A 20,647-nucleotide genomic window follows, 5' to 3' on the forward strand; every position below is an offset into this window, starting at 1 on the left:
ATTTTTTCTTACTTTTTCTACTTACAGAAGTAGAAAAAGTAACTTATTTGAGATAAGTAAGTTTGTTTCCCGATCAATTATAAGTAGCTTTTATATTTAAAGTTAATTACTTCAGTTTAATAAGTAGAAATCAAGATAAGCTACTTAAGGCATAACTAGCTTAATTAACTTAAGATCCAAACACCCACTTAACGTCTCAGGTTCAATCCCAGCTTACTAACCAAAAAATGGAGGACTGTTTAGCTGAAATTCAGAACTGACTTCTAACCCAGAAAGATCGAAAACACTCCCGTGTTTAACCAATCTTCTCTAACACTTGGTCTCACATGCCATTCATCTCATTTTCCTAAACAATCTAGCAGTATTCCTGCACTGATTCCCAGTAAGTAGAAAGCTTATTCAGAACTGAAAAATGCAGATGTGTGACAAGAAGAGGTGTCATCTGAGCTCATTCATTAGCTTAGAGCTGAGATGGTGCGCCAAACCAGTATGCATCTCCATCCCATGAAGTCCCATGGTTCAAAAACACAAAAGCTCGAGACTTGACTCGATATGCAGCCAAGTCAGGTTGACTCGAGGACTCGAATAGAATCAATATTTAATAGTAATAATAGAGATTAAAAGTTAATATAGGAAAAAAATGGTCTCAACTATTCAAAAGCACACAACATGGCTAATTCGTAGTGATGTTTGCACTGGAACTAGAGGAGTGACTCGATGCAAGTCTCGCCAAGTCTCAACGAGTTGGTGAGTTGACTCTACAAATTTTGCTGAGTCAGAAGCAAGCCAGGCTGACCGCAAGGTTCATATTGACTCATATAAAATCTCATCAAGTCAACTTGGCTTAGTTTCGAGTTGATTCACCAAGTTTAAGAACTACATGAATTCCCAATGACATCTTTACCATTGACTCCAGCCCAAATTGTTAAGGTCAACTAATGGAACAATATCGACAACCAGATAATACATGCCATTCTGGTCAAACAAGGGGTATTCTCGTCACCTAATGCTCTCTATACAAATTCAACTGATTAGTTCACTATACCGCTTTCTAAATTATACATTCAACACATTATAACAATGAACTAACAACTAGTACAGTCATGAGAATGATAGGAGCTGGGAATTATACGACAGCCACAGTGCTAGGGGCAAGCCCACAACCATGCAAGTGGCATGCCCCTCATCTCTGAACAGCCCAAATGGTTGGACCCATTATATATTCGTCAGATCCCAAAATCAGATTTGATTGGACAATCCACAACCCTGATCAGTGGACATTTGTTGAATTTGAACAGTTCACTTCTTTTTTTTTCCTTTTCTTTTGATAATTTGAACAGTTAACTGCTTATTTGTTCTTAGTGTCTATTACATATCCACCAACCTGTGGCCAGCTAAGGTCAGAATTCAAATGTGACTTGTGGGTTATAATCCACCTATAGTGGATCCCACCATTTTGGCAGTTCAGATGTAGGGTAACTGCTGCATGCATGGTAGAAGAGCTGCCCCTAGCACTCTAGTTGCAGTATAATGCCCATAACCCAAACTCACGTTCTTGTATGATGGAGGTAAGCAAATTTCCATGTGATGTGATATCTTAAAAGAGTTCCATCAGCTGCTGCACGACATCTGCAATTCAAAATAGTTGTGCGCTCTTTAGACAAGAAAGCACAAGACATTCTCAGAAATGTAGCAGGATTATAAAGATACTACCTTGTAAAATAACTGGCGTGGTCTGGAATTCCTGCCACATACTCTGATAGGAAGCAAGATCGAGATTGAGGAATTTGGCCGCAAGGAATGCGGCTCCAGCTGCTATATGATGGGGTTTAAATTGAAGCCAGAGTGAGCTCCGAAGCCTGCACAAAAGACATCCATTATATTCCATGCAAGAAATTTACAAAAAAACCGATGTATAAGGAGCAATCAATACAAGAGTGGAAAGCGAAACCAACCATCTGCAGCAGTACTAAATATGATAGGACGATGTCTCATACATAGCATTCCAAATTAACGGAATCCGTATCAGTTTCAGGTAATGATAATCCAAGCAAATGCGAATGCAGATTTCAAATAGCAAACCAAATCAGGTCATGAAATCACTATTTTCTCTTACCAACTAGCAAAGCAGCCACCCAGGTGGAATATTTCCAAGAATCATCTGTAGAAATTGTGGACGTTGTGCCTTAATAAACAAGACATCAACTCCCAAACTGAATTTTGCTCCTTGCTCCAGAAATCCATAGGCAATTCAAGCATCAAATGCATAGTAAGAATATGAGCTTCTCCAGCACATATATGTATCTTCTGCCCAATAGTGCATTCCCATAAATGAACTCTTTACATATCCTGCATCATGCAAAGCATGCCTACATGCATGCTTTCACAAACTTACCATGGATGCATGTCTAGCAATATGATGTGCAATGTAGGTGGACTAACAGGCATGCAAAGATACTCAAGCGGTTTAAAAAAGGTATATGTGGACTGTCTGAGGGTATAGACACAAACAACAAGAGTACTGCTAAATATCTCTAGGGAAATCCCAGAGCATAGGTTCAGGAAAGATTATCAGCATAGATGTATGATGATGAGTGACACTTAGCACTTTGTTTTAATTGATAAAATAATATAAACATATTCAATATCTTGATGAAATCGCAAATATAACTACGATTAAATAGAAAATCCCACATACAGAGAGGGAAAAATCTTCTTCAGAACCAGATCTCCTAATGAAAAGCGGTGATCCGAGACTGTCATTATGGCAAATTCTGCGCCGATATATCTGTGCATGGTAGGTTGCTCGGAGGTGCTTCTCATCTAGCCATTCGAGCTGGGCTAGATGATCTCTCTACAGTATGGGTATAGGCATATGATACAGTATAGAATAGTTCCCCCAGTTTGATGGATCCAAACGTTCAAGATACAGGGAGATGCTGCCAAATGCGGGGTGAGGTTGCAGAAATGCAGCCTTTTTTCCTACTTTTCCTAATGATGCCATCAATCCAGGGAATACAGGTCCCAACAATTTGCAAAAAATATGAGATGAATGAAAATAAATTCCCCTCACATTTAGTAACAAAAATGCAACATTCTAGAAACTAAGAATAACTTCCAGCACAATAGGTAGGCCAAAGAGGATATCTACCATAATTTGGGTATCCCAAGGGGTTAAACAACAAAAAACACAAATAACTGCAATTTCCAGCAACCCAATTTATCCCCTACAACTGGATTTACTAACCCCAAAAACCTATTTCCAGCACCAATGCAACCTTTAGAATCTAAATTCCAGTATTTGTGCAGATTTTCCGGCAACCAAAATAATTCTTTTTAGCAATCAGATACAAGTTGAATCATACTCAAACCATGAGTGTGCAGAATAATGAAGAGGCGAGAAGATTCAATTTGAGAAAAAGTTGAAAAAAATAACCCCGAGAATGGAAACATGTCCACGTTTGTCTTGAAAAGGAAACAACAGCAACTGTTCGATCCAATTGCCCTCTAGAGCAGAAGCAACTGCCTTTATCTCTGTAACTAAATCCTAAGGCCCGCCCCAATCCCATCCTTTGATTTGGCTAAACCCATGTAAAACGAACCATATAAATCCTAGACAAAACCCTACATACAACTATATAGATCCATTTTTCAACACAAAAAACCCAACTGTACATGTGTTACTTGCACATAAGCCCTGACATCAGCACAAAGTCAGCAGGGACTGATGTCACACTAACATCAGCCTATTTTCTGGGTCCCGAAACTAAACGCACAAGTCCACCTTTACCGCTGCTATTGTGGCTGCTGCTGGACTGGATTTTTTTACCTTTTCGATACTTCCTGGATACCTGTAATATCCTTGATCTCCGCACATCCCCGAGTCTCTTCTCCTTTTTGCATCATAGAATATAAAAGCACATTTATCTCCAACAAAACAAAAAATCCCAAGAAAAGAATAATAATTTGAAAGAACCAAGGGATGTAATCCATGTGTGGATAACTAGAACTCGTGAAGCATCCAAAATCCAATATGCATGCTAGTATAAGATGGTACCGAGTGACATTGCATATGGCATGCACCATATATTCATATAAAAATTAATGAACTTTTTTTTTAGGGGCAACCAAAATTTTAGAAAGAAAAACCAAGGCAATTACAGCTAGGAGCCTAGGATAGTAAGGCATCATCCAATTAATACAATGGAAAATAATCCTTCCAAGATGCCCTAAATAAGTCCACTGGCCTATCTGTAAAAGCCGTAGTTGATCTAAGCCCAATCAATCACGAGGCCCTTAACCTTCTGAAAAACCACAACCAGCAAGCACAACTCGTATTTAAATGATCTGCTATTGCACTCCTGCCATACCATCCACAAAGTGGCGACAAATGGCAACCACAAAAAGGGAAATCTTCCTCTCACTATCTTTTTTTACCCCCTTCATTCCAAAATGCCACATTCAGAAGAACTCTCTGATAGAACACAGCATAATCCAAGCAACCCAAATAATCTGACAGAATTTCACCAACTCTCCTGGACGAAGGAGCAATGCATGAACAGGTGATCAACAGTTTCCACATCCCAAAGACACGACAGCAGCCATTAGGAATAATTATCTGCTATTCCTTAAACAGTCAGTCATAAGTACTTTATTATTGCTGACAAATCATGCAAATGCCAGAATATGAGCCAGGCCCAAGTACTTTTTGAATTAATAAACTAATGCTGATATTCTTACACCTAGATTTACAATGTGTATGAGTTTAAACTTATGATTAGCAGATTCTAAGGACTTTAAGGTTTACAACTCGATGCCTAAAAACTTAATACTGAATTTAAGGGCCGAAGCGAGCCCATACGTGTTCTTATCCATTTGAATGAGAGAGGAGGAAGACACAGAGAGGCTTGACAGGAACCTAGGACTGGGGAAAACATGAGAAGCAGCAAAAGCCAAAAGTATGGAAGTTCTATGAGATCCATGATGTAGGCTGGACTAGGCGATCCCAAAAAACTCCTGTCAAAGGGTCAAAGACCGCATGCATGGTGATGGTGGTGTGAGTTTTTAGTTCTACGGACATGCATCTTGAAAGACTTGTTTTGTGTGACTATCAAGATTGAAATCCCATTTCATGGCCCAAGTTCAAGAAAGACACGCCATGTGTGGCTATCAAGAAAGTTATGGCTCGGATATAAGGCATCACGGGATTAAGGGGTATTTTTGCAAATACTATTATTTTTATTACAATAGGTGGTTAGAATTAGAGTTAAATGGCCATGTTCAAATTAGGGTTTCTTTCGTCTAGGAAATATATACCATGTAAAAATTGATTTTCTTTCCATACTCTGATAATTCTCTCTCAAAGCCAAATGTGGTGTTGTTTCTACGCTTGAAGCTCTAATGCTTTCCAGCATCAGTTTAAGGTATTTTCTTCTCATATTTGTGTTGATTTTTTTTTTCGTGCGTAGATCCACAACCACTGCAAGGAGTTTTACCTAGATGCACTAGAATAGTAGAAGTGGCGTTTATGTGGACCTCTGCCGAATATACAGTAAACCAAGATAATGGACTGAAGGAAATTTAAGGACAAACATTTTACAGATGGAAATGATCTGATATACAGGTACTTTGAGAGGATCCAGAGGAAAATTGGACGAGCAAGAAAAAAGAGAAGATAAACAAAAAACTGCATCAGCTAAAGTACAACCAGGATGCCAAAAGCTTGTTGTAAAAGAACTTTGCTGAAAAACAAGTACTGGAAAAAAAAAATGAAAAGAAAACTTTGGAAAATAATTTTCAGAGTTAAAAAACAAAAAAGAAGAAAGAAGAAGAAGAAGAAGAAGAAGAAGGGATAGAAGTAACAAAAAACCAAGTTGGGTTCTGAAAGATCCAGCGGCTATCTCCAATAACCAGTGAAGAAGTTGGTTTGGGATTTAGGTGGTAAAGGTAATCCCTAAAATATTAATCATTCAACTTCAGCAAACAAAACTTTCAATGAACAGCTTATCAATCCGCCAGCTAATGGTATCATACAGGTGAGCACACTATTTCTCCTGAACACCCTGCAAATAATATGACATAGCAAAAGATCAATATGCCTGACTAGAAAATACCATGCTGACTAATTAGTCTTCAGGGAAAAAATAACAATGACCCAAGTAAAAGCACTGCAAAAATTAACGAGAAAAAAAAAAGTCAAGCCTAGGCATGAATAATAATAATCGTGAAATCCTCAATGCAAAACCATCTGCAGCTCGCAACTAAAAACATAAAACATATGCTTCTCCAACATTCAAATAACATTGAGAATAAGAAAGATTTGTTCTGGTAATCATTGGCTTGAAGAAGAGCAGATGATATATTGCCTCGCATGCAACTTCAAAAGCGGTTCAGTGGCTCTAAAGTCTAAATACTGGAACAGAATAACAGGAGCACTCTCAGCAGAAATAACTTTGCTGGACCCAGAAAAGAACTTTCATATTTATACCACTTTAACAAGTGCTGTGTTTGTTGAATAAATGAGCATGGCAACATTTTGCTGCTTCAACTGACACTGGACCGTCCAAATTTGCTGTTTCAACTGACTGTGGTGACCTTCCATATTTGTTACCGTGAAGTTTCAACTGCTATTTGCCACACTTTGTGAAACTCAAAAGTGACGTGTTTCCTCCAGGAAATCATCCAATTCAAAAAACAATGCATCTTCAATTTTATCTTCTTCTTTCTTTGTCTAATTGCTGGAGCACATCAAGTGGGTTCTCAAACATCACATGGATGATGGTTGGAAAACATTTCCTTTTCACGGCCTTTTGCATACATGCCAGGGTTACTGTTCAATGAGAGGAATCTTGGATGGCATCAGCAATATGGCAGACATGTTTGGAGCATTAGGAATTGAACATCACTGAGACCAACTTGTCTCGTTGAAGCGAGCCAAGCCAATCACATTCAACATAAGAAAAAACAGGATAGAACATCCATCTGTCCATCGTGAGGGCTTAAGATCCCTAACAAGTGGAACCTGATCATTCTGTTTGCCAACCCTTGAATCATGTTTGGTCCTTAGAACGGTGGCCGCTTGATGTATAGTTAGTGTATTGATTTTGTGAAATCTTCAACTTGGCTGGGGCCAATCATGTTCAGATCAATGCTAATTCATATGCCCTGTTCTCCTCATCAAAAGAGTGAGCAGAATATATGCTTTTTGAAAATTAGAAATGAGCAATACTTCTCTGGCACTATAAATCAAGTAAGTGGGCCACCCCTATAAAATTGAAGAGATCCCAGCCAGGTAGGCCAAGGCTTTTCTTTTGGAACCAGTTTGTAGAGGAAATAAATCTGAAGTCAGAACAGGTTGATACAAGTATGACAAACCAGCTCTCTTTTTGGTCGTTGTTAAAGAGATACCTTCATTTGGACCTGTCACAAGATAGAAGCCACAAAATCAAATTCTCAATCCATTGAAGATAATGCGGATGTATGTCTGTCAAGTTACAAATTTGTTCTTGGTATTTCTCTGCAACTTTCTGGAACTTCGTTTTGTTCCTTCTTGCATATTTTTGGTGTAACTTTTCGCATGTTCCTTTATTGTTTGCATTTCCATATCCTTTTCTGCATACACAAATCCATTTGCACTCCGACTACAAACCAACAGCAAAAAAGGCACCTTTTTCATCTGAGTACCTTCTCATCATGCAATACTCTCATCAGAATATGTTTACTCTCATTGTCCTTGAAAGCATAAATAATGGTTCAAGTCTCCTTTAGCCGTGCAAGATTCTCATTACTAATTCCAAGTGTTGTTTAAAAGGAGTACTGGATCACCTGCCAAACATGCCAACTATATGACGCAAATCTAACATCATACAACAATCACAACTGCTGAATCAAACCCTTCACTCCATGTAATTCACACAACTTATCCTTTGCCTAATTAAATTAAGAAACCATAAATACAAGTAAAATTATCCCAATCCCTACACCTAGCCTTCTAAAGGGGATCACAACAAACTCAACTGAACAATCACGTTGAAGAATTACAAAAAAAGGCCTTACTATCCAAAAAATGATTGCTTAAACAGCAAAATTAACGAAATCAACAAACTTACCCTTCATTGACTAAGTTCCACGCTAAATTCACCAAAGCAGATTGTGAAAGTCCCAATTTACTGAGGACAGATGTAAGAGGAATATATGGATGTTGCACATTAAGTTCGAAATTCAGAGTTGTTAATATCATTTGCTCAGCTTCAATGACACGTTCTCGATATTGTTCAAACCAGTTCTGCACAAAACAAAGCAACAACAATAAAGATTAGAAATTAGATGTAATAAGCACAAAGCAAGTAAAGGAGAAGTAACAGAAATTAACCAGTGCAAACACAAGAATCTCTCTAGGCACGTTGTATGGCAGCTAGGAATCCAACACATATTGAACACTTTTTCACATCTTATAATTTCCAATATAATTTAACATGTTCATAGGATGAGTGCAACTAAAATGAGGATGTTGAGACATATGAGTGGCAAGACGAGAAACGGTAGCATTAGAAATGAACGCAATTGAGGCAACTTAGGAGAAGCACCAATAGGTAATCAGATGAGAAAAAAGTAGACTTCGATGGTTACCATGTGCAGCGGAGACCCAAAAGGCACTTAATGCAAGGGCATTTTCACACCGGGCTTGAATGGGGTTGCCTATGGGATGTGGGGGCACACTCGGGGTGGGCGGCCCGTGTGAGGCGGGCCCCATCCATGTGCAGTGTTTCAAATAGTGCCCGTACCGTAGCAGTAGCATATGCTATGTAGCGTAGTGTGGCCGTAGCGCTACGTAACGTCCCAAATAGCGTAAGCGTACGCTATAGTTATGTAGCGCGTAGCGTCCGTAGCGTAAGCTACAATGTATTTTTTTACTATTTTATTTCATTATTATTTTTTTCACGTTTTCTTTGTTTCCAATGTGGAGGAATGTGACACTTGTATTATACTTGATACTTTTAACCTATGGGATTTTTATTTCTTTTCATAATTGTGACTCGTAGTTTCAATTAGACATTATTAATTAAAGTGGTTTGCTTAGAAAGTTGTTGATGTGATAATTATTTGATTTGGCTTATATATGTGGATTGGCTTTTGATAAATGATAACTAATAACTTTTTTGAACATGCTTATAATTGATAAAATGAATCATCTTTTAGACATTTTTATATATTTTTTTCCTTTTTTTTTTTTCACTATCTATTATATTTGTCCTATTTTTAAATTAAAAAATATAAGTATCGTGTAGCTTACGCTACATGCTATAGAGGGCTGAGCGTTACGCATCACGCTACCGCTATTTAGAATACTGCCTGTGTGAGGTGGGTGGCTCGTGTGAGGCGGTACCCATGTGATTTGGGGCCCACGAGGGGGGTTCGGCCAAGGTCCTAACCTATGTGATGTGGGGCCTGGGCTTTGAGATAAAGGGATTAATTCGCCATGCTCTATCAGTTTGAGCTTTTAGAGCAAGTGGTTAATTATCCTGCATCAGCACTGGTTGGGAGTAAGTTGGTTCAAGTTGAAGGCTATAAAAGGGAAAGCTGGAAAGACCAAAAGACATGGGTGGAGGTAGCATGAGAAAACTTGAAGACCTACTGTGTAACTGAGAATATGGTGCTTGACAGAGTGGAATAGATGAACATGATTCATGTAGCCAATCCCAATTAGTTGAGATAACGCTTGAAGAAGATGAATGAAATATAGTGTAAAGCATATAATGATGGTTGCAAAACCAGTTTATGTTGCATCACATTGTTCAAGTACATGCATGAATGAAGCTAAAATCTAGTCATGTCAGGCACCAGGGCCCTCACAACAATACTTGAGAGGCAAAAGGGCAGCTAACATTCAGCAGATTCTTGGCCACAATTCAATAGGCTTAGCACAAAATCTGAAAGAAAAGTTCAGGACTCACAGCAGGGAGCAAATAGGGAAAGAAAGCAAGATCCTGTTTATGGCAGATTTCATGGGATGCTTTGAGTACAGTGTTCAAAGGGCATGGTGTCTCCTCAGACTTCGCTGCAAGGAACAGAGCTGCCGTTGCGATCAACTGGAAGCACAAATGGTTTAGTAAACAAATAAAAATCCATATATAAGCTGACAACAATTCAATTAAGTTGACAAGATAGAAAAAGAAACACATTTCAAAGCATGAAAGAATCATGAAATCCTTGGCAGGTGACAAATAGATGATAGGAATTAAGAACCTATAAACCTTAGATAAGTCTGCGGTTGCCATAAAAATAGTAAGTTGTGCAAAATGGTATTTTTCCGTAGGTAAAGGACAAGAAATATTCAAAAAAACATTGAAAGATAGATGTGTCTCATCACGAAACTGCTTTCTTTCCTGTTTTCTTTATTTCTTCCTTTTTTTACTGCGAGGGGATTTATGTCAAAAGGGAGACTACAAGAAAATAAAAAAGAAGAAAAGGAGAGAGAGAGAGAGAGAGAGAGAGAGAGAGAGAGAGAGAGAGAGAGAGAGAGAGAGAGAGAGAGAGAGAGAGATGAATGTATTTATGGTAAAGCCATTTAGTTTATTCAAAGAAAAAGAAGAAGTTCAAGTGAGTAGTAGTCCCAATATAACACTCAAGTTATTAGCTCCTTTGGAGCGTGAAATAGCTGCACAGTTTGCAATAGTATGGATAAAGTTAAGCAAAGAATTTTCCCTGATGCAAGTATTCCTAGTACCTGCAAAAGGAGAAGCAATAGTCCAGGATCTTCACTCCGAATGGATGACATTTAGAGTTTACACTGATCAATATGGGGGGTGCGGGCTCACATTGATCAAGGAGTGCTATAAGACCAAGAATGCAGGCTTTGTCTTCAGCTTCTGCCTAATCCTGTAAACCAAATGAGCTAGAGAAGAAGAGGTTCTTGGATCCTGGACAATACTATCAAATCTGGCAATAATCGACATTCCGCCCAAGAAGCCACGAAAGTCGAATTCCAGCATGCCCCAGGAAAGACAGATTAGGATAATCTCGAACTGCCCTCTTAATCCCTGAAGACTGGGGAGCTGGCACAGGGTCATCTTCAAGTTCCTTAACAATTTTTTATTTTTATTTTTTTTCATTTTCCAGAAGCAACAATAACTTTGTAAAGAAAAGGAGAAATATATCAAGAGGAAAGCGAAGAGGAACCAATAGCGAGTGAGCCTTTCACAAGTGGTGAATCACTTACAGCAACCTCATTTGCATCCTTCGGAACATTATACCACACAGCACCCAGGTTAGCAACAAAATATCAAGAAGCTAGCTTCATCAGCCCCCTTAGCAGCAGTTGCTGCCCAATGAATGGAGTTGGGAGTGTACTTTGCCAACAATCCTCCATGAAAAGGATGCAATAAAACAACCCTTCTTCAAGCGTGAATATGTGTCGTTCAACCTCACCTAACCATGAGGCCCTAAGAAAGCTATCCCTTTGTCATTCCTTACGATTCTGCCAACTCCATAGGCACCCAGATTTCAAAAAGACAGCCATCAAAATTAAGCTTTAGATACCCATATGGAGGAGGTTTCGAAACTGTCTTACCCTTTCTTTTTCAACTCTCCATGCAATGCCACCTTCCAAACACAAGTGAAACCCAAATGAGATAAAACCTGCTTTAGATACCCATATGGAGGAGGTTTCAAAACCATCTTACCCTTTCTTTTTCTACTCTCCATGCAATGCCACCTTCCAAACACAAGTGAAACCCAAATGAGATAAAACCCTACACTTGACCTTAGTTTATGCCCACTTTAATAAGTAAAGACTCGACTCTTCTCTAAATGGTTCCCTCTGTCACCACTTTATTTTCAAAGATCTTGTCATTTATTCCCTTCCATAATCTTCACAAAAGGTGGCAACACCTACCATTTCCAAATAATGTAGCCTCTACTGGAGAAAGGCCCGGAATACCAACCAATAATCAAATTGCTAATGGATGCGTTGATGACGCTAGTGTTCCAAATATTGATAATATTATCGATAACATTCACCGATATTATTGGTATCATGTGGTCAGCGATACTGAAACTGTTGGAAGTTTAAAATTTTCCGAACATCATCGATCGTGATATTATCAATTTCCAGTGTTTTCGGCAATGCTCGTAGTGTAGCATGTAGCGTAGCAAAACGCTATGTAGCGTATGTAGGAAGCATAACTCCCTAGTAGCATAAGCTACACAGCATGAAGAGTACGTTACATGTAGCATGGAATAGCTAAAATGCTATGTAGCATATGCAGGTAGCATAGCTCCCTAACAGGGTAAGTTAGGGGGCATGTAGCGTACGCTACACGTAGCATAGCGTAGCGTATAGCGCAAGTAGCGTACACTACCTGAAATCTCCTTTTTTAAAGTGTTTCTTCTATGTTAGTTCAACACTTATTTTAAAATGGTGGTGACTCAGACCCATCGCACGTGGCACTACGATCTGAACCACCTAAATTGTGGTCCATATCGTGAAAAGAGCACTTAGATCAATCTGGACCATCAAATTGTGGTCCATATCGTGAATTTTTATGTTTCAATAAAATAATAAAAAAAGAAAAAAGATGACACACTTAGAGATGCCCGAAGGCAAAGAGACAGATTTTGCATGAAAACATGTAGTTAACGATCCAGATTGGAAGTCAAGAACTCATAAGAATTATGCATTTTGTATACTTGATCGTATTTTTCTATCATTTTAATTAAAATATTAAGTATCGTGTAGCTTATGCTACACACTATAGAGGGCCAAACACTGTTATATGCTACCAGCTATTTAAAACACTATCAATATCATCAATATTTTAAGAAGAATCCCTTATAAAAGCTTCCAAGCATCAATGCTAACGCCGATAATATCCCTGATACCAACGATGATATCCTCAATACAAGGGAAACATCTGTAAATAGGCAAAAATTAACAAAAATTGGAAAGATTCCAAATTTTGGAAAAAAAAAAAAAAAATTTTAAATTGTTCCTTACATGATTTCCATATCTCTTAGTTTTTATTGAATCAAAGTTTAGATTTGGGAAGAAATATCGACTCATAACGAAGCCGGGCCAAAACTCAAAGGTAACAAAAAAATCCATGGATTGCAATGGAAATCCATGCATAGACATGGATTTGTGGTGGAAAATAATTAACATTTAAGTGGAAAATAGTGAAAATTAGTGAAATCCTAATTTTTCTATTTTTATATTGAAAAATATTTATTTTTCACTATTGTGGAAATATTATACATTAATGAGTATTGGCCCAATCTATCGATTGGCTACAAATTTTATATATTTATTTTCACTGATTTTTTCTATTCACACATGGTTAGGCCCCTAGAAAATGGAAAATTATTATGCATTGTTTTTTTTTTTTTGCAATATTTTGATTCCTACATGTATAAACATGTGTCTTTTAACATCTCCAAAAGTTTCACTGAAAAGTTCCACCTTTTTTTTGACGTTCCCCAATGTTTCCCTCAGACAAGAATATTTTTCCAAGTATCAGCAATACCTAGAGTTGTACACGAGTTGAGTCAGCTCGGTCAGCTTGCTCGACTCGACTCGCCTCAACTCGAAATTGGATTCAGACCAAGTCGAGCTGGTTTTTGGAGCTCAAAAATTTCTGAGCTTGACTTGACTCGGCTCAAACCTTCACTCAAATCGATTCAGATCGAATCAGCTCGATGACTCAATCATTTTGATCTTGATGTTGCTCGTCGAGTGTTTGATGAAATGCCTTAACGAAGTGTTGTTTATTGGACTGCCCTCATATCAGGGTATTCTCAAAATGGGTATTCAAGGGAAGATTGAAGAAACAAATTCCCACCAAAAAAAAAACTTCACATTATAGAACTGTCCTCATATCTTTATCTTGATGTTGCTCGTCGAGTGTTTGATGAAATGTCTGCAAAGCACTCTTACTGATTTGCATTCGAAGTGTGAGAAATTGAAAATGCAATCTATGTGTTTGAGAAAATGTCACACAAGCTCAAACTCAGCTCGACCTGGCCCGAGCCACTGACCGAATTAAGCCGAGATAGCCAATCAGGCTCGAGGATCGAGTCAAGCCAAGCCGAGTTCGAGCTGGGTTTGGCTGCTAGCCGAGCCAAGCCATGCCGAGCTCGACTCAGTTTGACTAGTGTACAGCTCTAACAATATCAATACATGTTTCCGTATCCCTCATCATCAATACAAGTAACGATATTGATATGGGTCTTGCCATGGTGCAATCTAAAAAGAGATGCAATCCATTGTTTCCTCATCTTTCCAGCATGAAGAGGAAACAATAAGAAACAATTAGTGCCTTTAGAAGCTTGTCCATAGTTAAGATTGTATTGGTCGTTGCAACCCAATGTGCAAGCTTTTACTCTCCAAAGAATGCTAAGACTTAAGTTTCTTATAAGATTGCTCCCAAATATGGATAAAAACTAATTGACAAAAAGGTCATCAAGTGACTTCATCTCATTGCAAAATAAGTTATCCTCTCCTTCCAAATTCCCTGGAGGATGGCAAGGGAGAATCCATCAAAGAATAACATTACACTTGGAGAAGGGCCCATCATTCCAAATTTTGAAAGCATTTGCAATCGGTTCTTTTATTGCTCAATGAACATTGATGACTTGAAAGAATTTGCTCCAAATGAGTTGTGTCCAAAGACACAATTCAAGAAGAGATGATCAACCGTTCCCCTCGCAGATTTGCACATGAAACATATCTTCAAGAGGCAATGATGGATGTGATCAATAGTAAGAAGTTTATTTTCAACCGCAGTCCAACAAAAAACTGCAACCCAAGGAGGGTAGATCCCACAATAGGTAGGCTTTAAAAAAATCATTTCCACTAAAAGAAATCACAACCAAAAGATTGAGTACTAAGAAACTCCACCATTTGTTTAGATGGCATGTCTCGCCAACTAAACATTGCAGACACATTATTCAAAATATTGGCCTGGCACATATCATGTACTGTTACCAACCAATTGTGAGCCAGCAATGCTCAAAAGTCGCACCATACTGCCTGACGTGGATGATATAGCTTGATACGGACTGATATGCAATGTCAATACTCGTGGTGGGACTTCTTTTTTTCTTCTTAACTTATTGTCAGTTGATTTTTTCCTCAGCAAGCAACCATTTAAAAATAGCAGTTATGCCTCACCCTGGGATTGTAGGGTTAATCATATCATATGCATGTTCACATCCACCGAAGACAATGTGAAAACAAACATAGGATCATCATCATGGCCCTCTTCTTGCTTCTTTTGTTTGAGTCTGGTCCGTTGTTTTTTTTTAAAGGCTAATCTGGGGGCTGCTGTTCTGGGGCATCCAATTCCTTTGCTTTCTTTTGCTGCTGATCTCACATCAAGAGCAGCTCCTTGCTCAGAATCATCAGATGAGAGATCTTCCTCCAACTTCCTTGTAGAGGAAGGCTAACTGGTTGTTGTCATGGATGTCAATATAGATTACAAACCATCTTCAATTGGTAGAGATCAAATCATCATCATCCAAGCCTTATCCCAACTAACTGGGGTAGGCTACATGAATCCCATTCTGCCATTCCACTCTTGATGGCCATAACTTCAGTTAGACCATAGATCATCAAGTATTTTCTTACAACCTCCAACCAAAGAAAAATGGTCGATGGTCCAAGTTTCAATGGGCAAAACTGAATAAGTAAAAGAGACCATCAATTTGATGTTTAGACCATGGTCCATCCACAATCACAGTGGGACCCAAGATTTAGACAGTAGGTACCCCGATACTGGTATTTGTTCAATGGATAATCTTGGACATGACACAATACTAGCACCGGTAGCAGATAGGATACTCATAGGAATCATATTATATTAAGTTTGTTATGTCTGAAACTATGACAAATTTAATTCATTCTTGTCATAATGTATGTAATATACTTGAAAAAAAACTATAAACATGAACATTTCATCAAAATTTAGGATGCTAGAAAATTGAAATTGAATGGGTCCAAGATTTCCTATGAGTATTTTCTTTTTTAATGTATTTACAACACTAGATAATGTATTTTTTAATACAAAATAGAATAGGTCAAAGTTTTGAAGGAAAAAGCTAGATGTGAATCTCATGTTACAAATGGATACCCATATCCATATACATGTCCATATCTTGAATAGTTGAGAAATGGAGTCAAATCCCCTTTCCTGCATCCCTTTTTTTTTTTTTTTGGAACATTGATAATTTTATTGATCAATGACCGAAGCCAAAAGAATACATATTATAGCTCAAGTCAACTCTTTGGAAACTAAGCTATAAATTTTGATGCTATCGCCTACTCCATTACACGTGACTTTGCCCTACCAAACACCTCCATTACTTGGCCCTGACGATTCCTGAAACATCGCTCATTCCTTTCCCTCCATATGAACCAGATCCCTGCTAATAAGCTTAACTGTCAAACTTTCTTCCTAATCTCCCCTTTTCCCCCACCATGCCACATAAAAATAAGCGATCAACAGAACTCGGCATCACCCATGCTACACCAAACAAGTTGAAAAAGCTATATCATAACCTTTTTATAAATGGGCAATGAACTAAAAGATGATCCGCTGATTCCTCACCTTGGCAATATAGTAGACAGACATTCGGAAGAATCATCTTTCTCTTTCGGAGATTATCCAAAGCTAACACCTTTTTCTTACCCACTAGCCAAGATAGTGCTGCAACCTTTGGCAGGGCACCGTAACCCCATACAAATGTTGCATCCGTTTTTGTATGACTACCACTATTTGAGTAATCATAGTTTAGACAGTCTGGATTGATGCACATGAATGCCAAGGTAGAGGAGAGCAAGCATATTATCAACCATAGTCGTCTAGGATGTGCTATCTGCACTGTGTGCTAAATGACCATTGATTTACCAAACCATTAAGAAGGCAACAGAAAAATAGCAAGGAAAATAGACATAGAATTCATTCAGACACTAGAGTGCGAGCGTGTGACAAAATGCTACACAAAGGGGTAGGGAACTCACAAATCTATCATGACAGGCATGAGATCGACGAACAAAAAAGCGGTGGCAAAGAACCATTGCAGTTCCAATTGTAGTTTGTGGCCTGCAAAATTTAAAAAAGCAATCTATCATTGAATGTATCAAAATTAGTTGAAAATGATACTAGCATATGTTTTATCTTAATTTATATGAGGTAAAAGGATTATATAATCAGATATATAAGAAACAGCACTTTCTTGAAGAAACATGTCAAGAGAGCATTTAGCAGAAAAGTGGTTCTGGCACAATTATGCTTAAATCACAAGTGCCTGTGTTTCTACTTCAACTAGAAATGCTAGCATTTCATCATAGCCTTTCTGACAGCACTTTGGGGGCTAGCACAAGTTTTATGATCAACTGACCACTGGACATCAACCTTCCTCTTTTGTCATGGCTCTGGAACCAGTCATGGGTAAGGCTCACATTGACAACAGTTGCATTCCAACATGTCCAGTACTATCCCAGCCCAACTAACATATACACTTCCCAAAGAGGGCAGTTGCCAGACATTGCTGAGCACAATAGAAATGCACATTATCAGTGTCACTTAGATCTGGGATTGGAGCCAATGTGATTTGAGGGCTGCAAAAGCACCCCAAAATTCCAAATGTAATTGAGCAGAACTTTGTAAGCAGGCATATTGCCATAGAAGCATCAAAGGGCAACCAAAGGCTGTGTTTGGATGCACAACCGAATTAAATCGCAAACATTCAGTTTAATCAAGAGGTAATTACAAAATCTAATGATGTTGACAGTATACACAATGTGGAAATACCCTCAAATTGAGCTAAGCTTCTGTCAAGTCAATTTGAAAGGAGCCTATTCATAATTGAAACCCGTGACTTCAATGTGACGAATGCCTTTGGAAATCATAATTTGGTCATTTCCCCTTTGTTAGGCTAATAATTTCACTTCAGGGGTTTGGGCTTGTAGCTTAACGGACTGGACTGTCCAAGTGTCCTGATATGCATGTGGGCATACATTTGTTTAGATATATGTGTGTGGGTGCACATGGGCATCCAACCATGCGTGTGAGTGTGGGCAGGCATGTGGGGGTGGGTGGGTGCATGCATATGGGGGCATGTGAGCATGGGCGTGTAGCACAAGTGTGTACATATAGATGCCATTCAGTTGGATGGCGCATCCAAGCATGCTTAGAATCAATTTAGTTATGGATGCTGATATATCTAACTAACATACAAATAAAGTTTTTAGAAGACACCGATTTTACCGAAAAGTATGTGTTACCAAAAAGGATAACTGGATATGTATTTAGAGGAATGATCTTGAGTTTTACTGTAGGCCTATGGTCGCATCGTACACCCAGACTGTCCATCCAATCGAGCCCACTTTTTGCAGGCTACCATGAAAAAAATCACACCCACTCAATGACCCTAGCCATCTTAAATGTGGTCATTTTTGTTATGCGTGTCTGCTTCGAAACCATAGATTGGATGGTTAGCATCATCTGACCAAAGTTGAATAGGCCATCCCCCATTCAGCATGAGCCACCTTGGATTGATTATAATTGTAGAGAACAACTTCCTATGATCCTCACCACCAAATTTCCATGCTACCAATCAGATGGTTAGGATCATCTATTCAGTGTATTTTGGCATGCCAACGTTCCAATGGTCCAGATCGATAATTGGACTGCCCACTGTGTGTTACGACTAGTTGATATGATGAATCCTCAAATATTTATTCGCAAGAAGAAAGACCACTTACAATTCGAGCCGCATTCCAAGATTCTGAAGGAAGGCACAGTACGAGTACCGCAGGTGCGTTTCCCGGAGCGAATCTATGCCATCCTTCCTCGAAGGCGACAACCGCTCGATTTCATCCCTTGACATAAAGGACACATCACCCTCTATTCTCGGCTCCTCGCATTCGTACCTCGGCAACAGATCAGGCCTCATCGGAACAGGATACAAACAATGGCTCGTTGACGGGACACTGGTAATTGTGTCCAGCTGCTGATAGCTCGCACAACCCAACGATCTTTTCCTCTTCAGAGAAGGTGCCACTCCAGCACCGGCAGCGTGATGGCAGTCCCGTGAATTCCCAGAAAAACCGTGGCGATCGTTCCTACGGAACGAAGATCTGAAATCACGGCGGGGCCCGGGAAAGGACATGGTTCCAATTTCGAAGAATCAACTGATGACTGATGATGAATTTTCCCAAATTGAGGTGAAGATCAGAGATCAGAAAACCTTCGGATGCGAAAGCTGTGACGATGGGTACGATCAGGGCCTCGGATTTGCATTTAAAGGCTGAAATTTTCTAGAATTCCAGGGAGATTTTTGTGATCGCCTGATGGAAATCTAGAAAGGGTCTGGATGGGATAGAAAGATAGGAGAATTACCAGTTTTGGGGAACTGTTTTAGGAAAGAGATAGGAGGGAAGGAGAATTTGGGTTTGAGGATATGAAATTTCGTTGAATTTGGGGTGAATTTAGGTTGAATTTGGGATGAATTAGGGTTTTTTTTGGTTGATTTTGGGGTTCGGTTTTTTGTTAGGTGTGGGGAAGAACCGTTGAAGAAGGAAATACATGCGTGAGGGATAGGTCTTCTCTGGATGATGAGTATAAGAACGAGCATCGCGCGAGTGAGATGGAAGAAGAGTCCTCGCGATACGCGTGTAATCTTTCATACGCATGAGAGATCCGATCCATTTATTCAGTGGGACCGACTGTGAATATTACTTAAACGAGTAACCATTCCCATCTATCATTAGATCGACGAAACCGTTGGTCATATTTGTGATGACCGTTGCTTTTTCTTCTCATAAGACAGTGGCCCACTTCACAATGAACCAGATGGATTTTCTGAAACCTCTATCAAGATTGGAATCATTAAGAATGCATAACCTCTCGAACGTGTGATTATCGGCAATGGCCTTTTGTCATCCGACTCGCGCGAGTCACATTAGCATAACAACATAAGAATGCCAGGATGCGATTGCGAGAGAGTCAATTTGAGGTTTCGCCAACCCACACGCATCTCGACACTCAAACACACGTGTTAACTTGGATTGCCGTAGGATTTTAAATCGGTGCATCGGGGACGCAGATTGCCTCTTGCCTCCCTGGGACCGACCGTGATGGCGGAATTTTATCCAGGCCGTTCATCAATTTTTTTCAAATCATTTTTAGGGCATGGCCAAAGATCAGGTAAATCCTAGGCTTGGAGTGAACACCCACGGTTAGAAACTTCACGAGGGCTGTAGAAGTTTTGATCGAGATGATATTTATGTTTTCCTTTAATGAAGCATGTGACCTTATAAAGTGGTTAGATATGTTGTACTCGTTTTCGTAAAATGACCAATTAAAAAGGACTCATTATTACGAGAATTATATAATACGCTTAGGATTTTTTTAGGATACTTTGAGTATCAATTACGAAAATAAAACATAGAATGTGATTAAAAAAAATTTAAAATATAGTGTTGGAGAAGTTATCACAACGTGTGTTTCAGAAGAGTCTAAAAGCCAGAATTGAAATTAATAGCTTAATATTACATAAAAATAGCAGTAATCCAGTAGTTGTTGTTGGGGGAAAATATACCAAGTCATTGAGTTGGCTTAAGGGTCAGAAGGGTAATGGAGCAATGGCT

General features: G+C 38.9%; 1 protein-coding gene and 1 long non-coding RNA gene across 4 annotated transcripts; both read right to left on the bottom strand.

The window, feature by feature from the left end:
* Positions 1 to 883: 883 nt before the first annotated feature.
* Positions 884 to 19,567, bottom strand: LOC131226017 (cyclin-T1-3-like). 3 transcript variants are annotated; one of them, XM_058221670.1, is made up of 6 exons: positions 18,761 to 19,566; positions 17,015 to 17,096; positions 9,954 to 10,088; positions 8,109 to 8,284; positions 1,714 to 1,859; positions 884 to 1,629 (listed from the first exon to the last, which is right to left on the bottom strand). In XM_058221670.1, exons 1-6 carry the CDS (start codon positions 19,165 to 19,167, stop codon positions 1,598 to 1,600), a joined length of 978 nt encoding a protein of 325 aa, XP_058077653.1. In that variant the 5' UTR covers positions 19,168 to 19,566; the 3' UTR covers positions 884 to 1,597. The 3 variants fall into 3 exon arrangements, with proteins under 3 accessions (XP_058077653.1, XP_058077655.1, XP_058077654.1); XM_058221672.1 differs by lacking the exon at positions 9,954 to 10,088 and having other exon boundaries at positions 18,761 to 19,567; XM_058221671.1 differs by lacking the exons at positions 884 to 1,629; positions 1,714 to 1,859 and adding an exon at positions 4,338 to 6,062 and having other exon boundaries at positions 18,761 to 19,567.
* Positions 13,368 to 17,008, bottom strand: LOC131226019 (uncharacterized). Its single transcript, XR_009161629.1, has 2 exons — positions 16,602 to 17,008; positions 13,368 to 16,517 (listed from the first exon to the last, which is right to left on the bottom strand). It is a non-coding gene; the product is annotated as an uncharacterized LOC131226019 (long non-coding RNA).
* Positions 19,568 to 20,647: the final 1,080 nt, after the last annotated feature.

Source organism: Magnolia sinica, chromosome 14, assembly GCF_029962835.1.
Source record: "Magnolia sinica isolate HGM2019 chromosome 14, MsV1, whole genome shotgun sequence".
NCBI lineage: Eukaryota > Viridiplantae > Streptophyta > Magnoliopsida > Magnoliales > Magnoliaceae > Magnolia > Magnolia sinica.

What these genes read in the sequence shown, in the direction of transcription:
- LOC131226017 (XM_058221670.1), bottom strand. Translation starts at nt 19,167, where the DNA reads ATGTCCTTTCCCGGGCCCCGCCGTGATTTCAGATCTTCGTTCCGTAGG. An exon ending in ATGCCTGTCATGATAGATTT is followed by an intron (nt 10,089 to 17,014) that starts GTGAGTTCCCTA and finishes TTGTGCTTCCAG; the next exon opens with TTGATCGCAACGGCAGCTCT. An exon ending in TTCCCTATTTGCTCCCTGCT is followed by an intron (nt 8,285 to 9,953) that starts GTGAGTCCTGAA and finishes TGTTTTGTGCAG; the next exon opens with AACTGGTTTGAACAATATCG.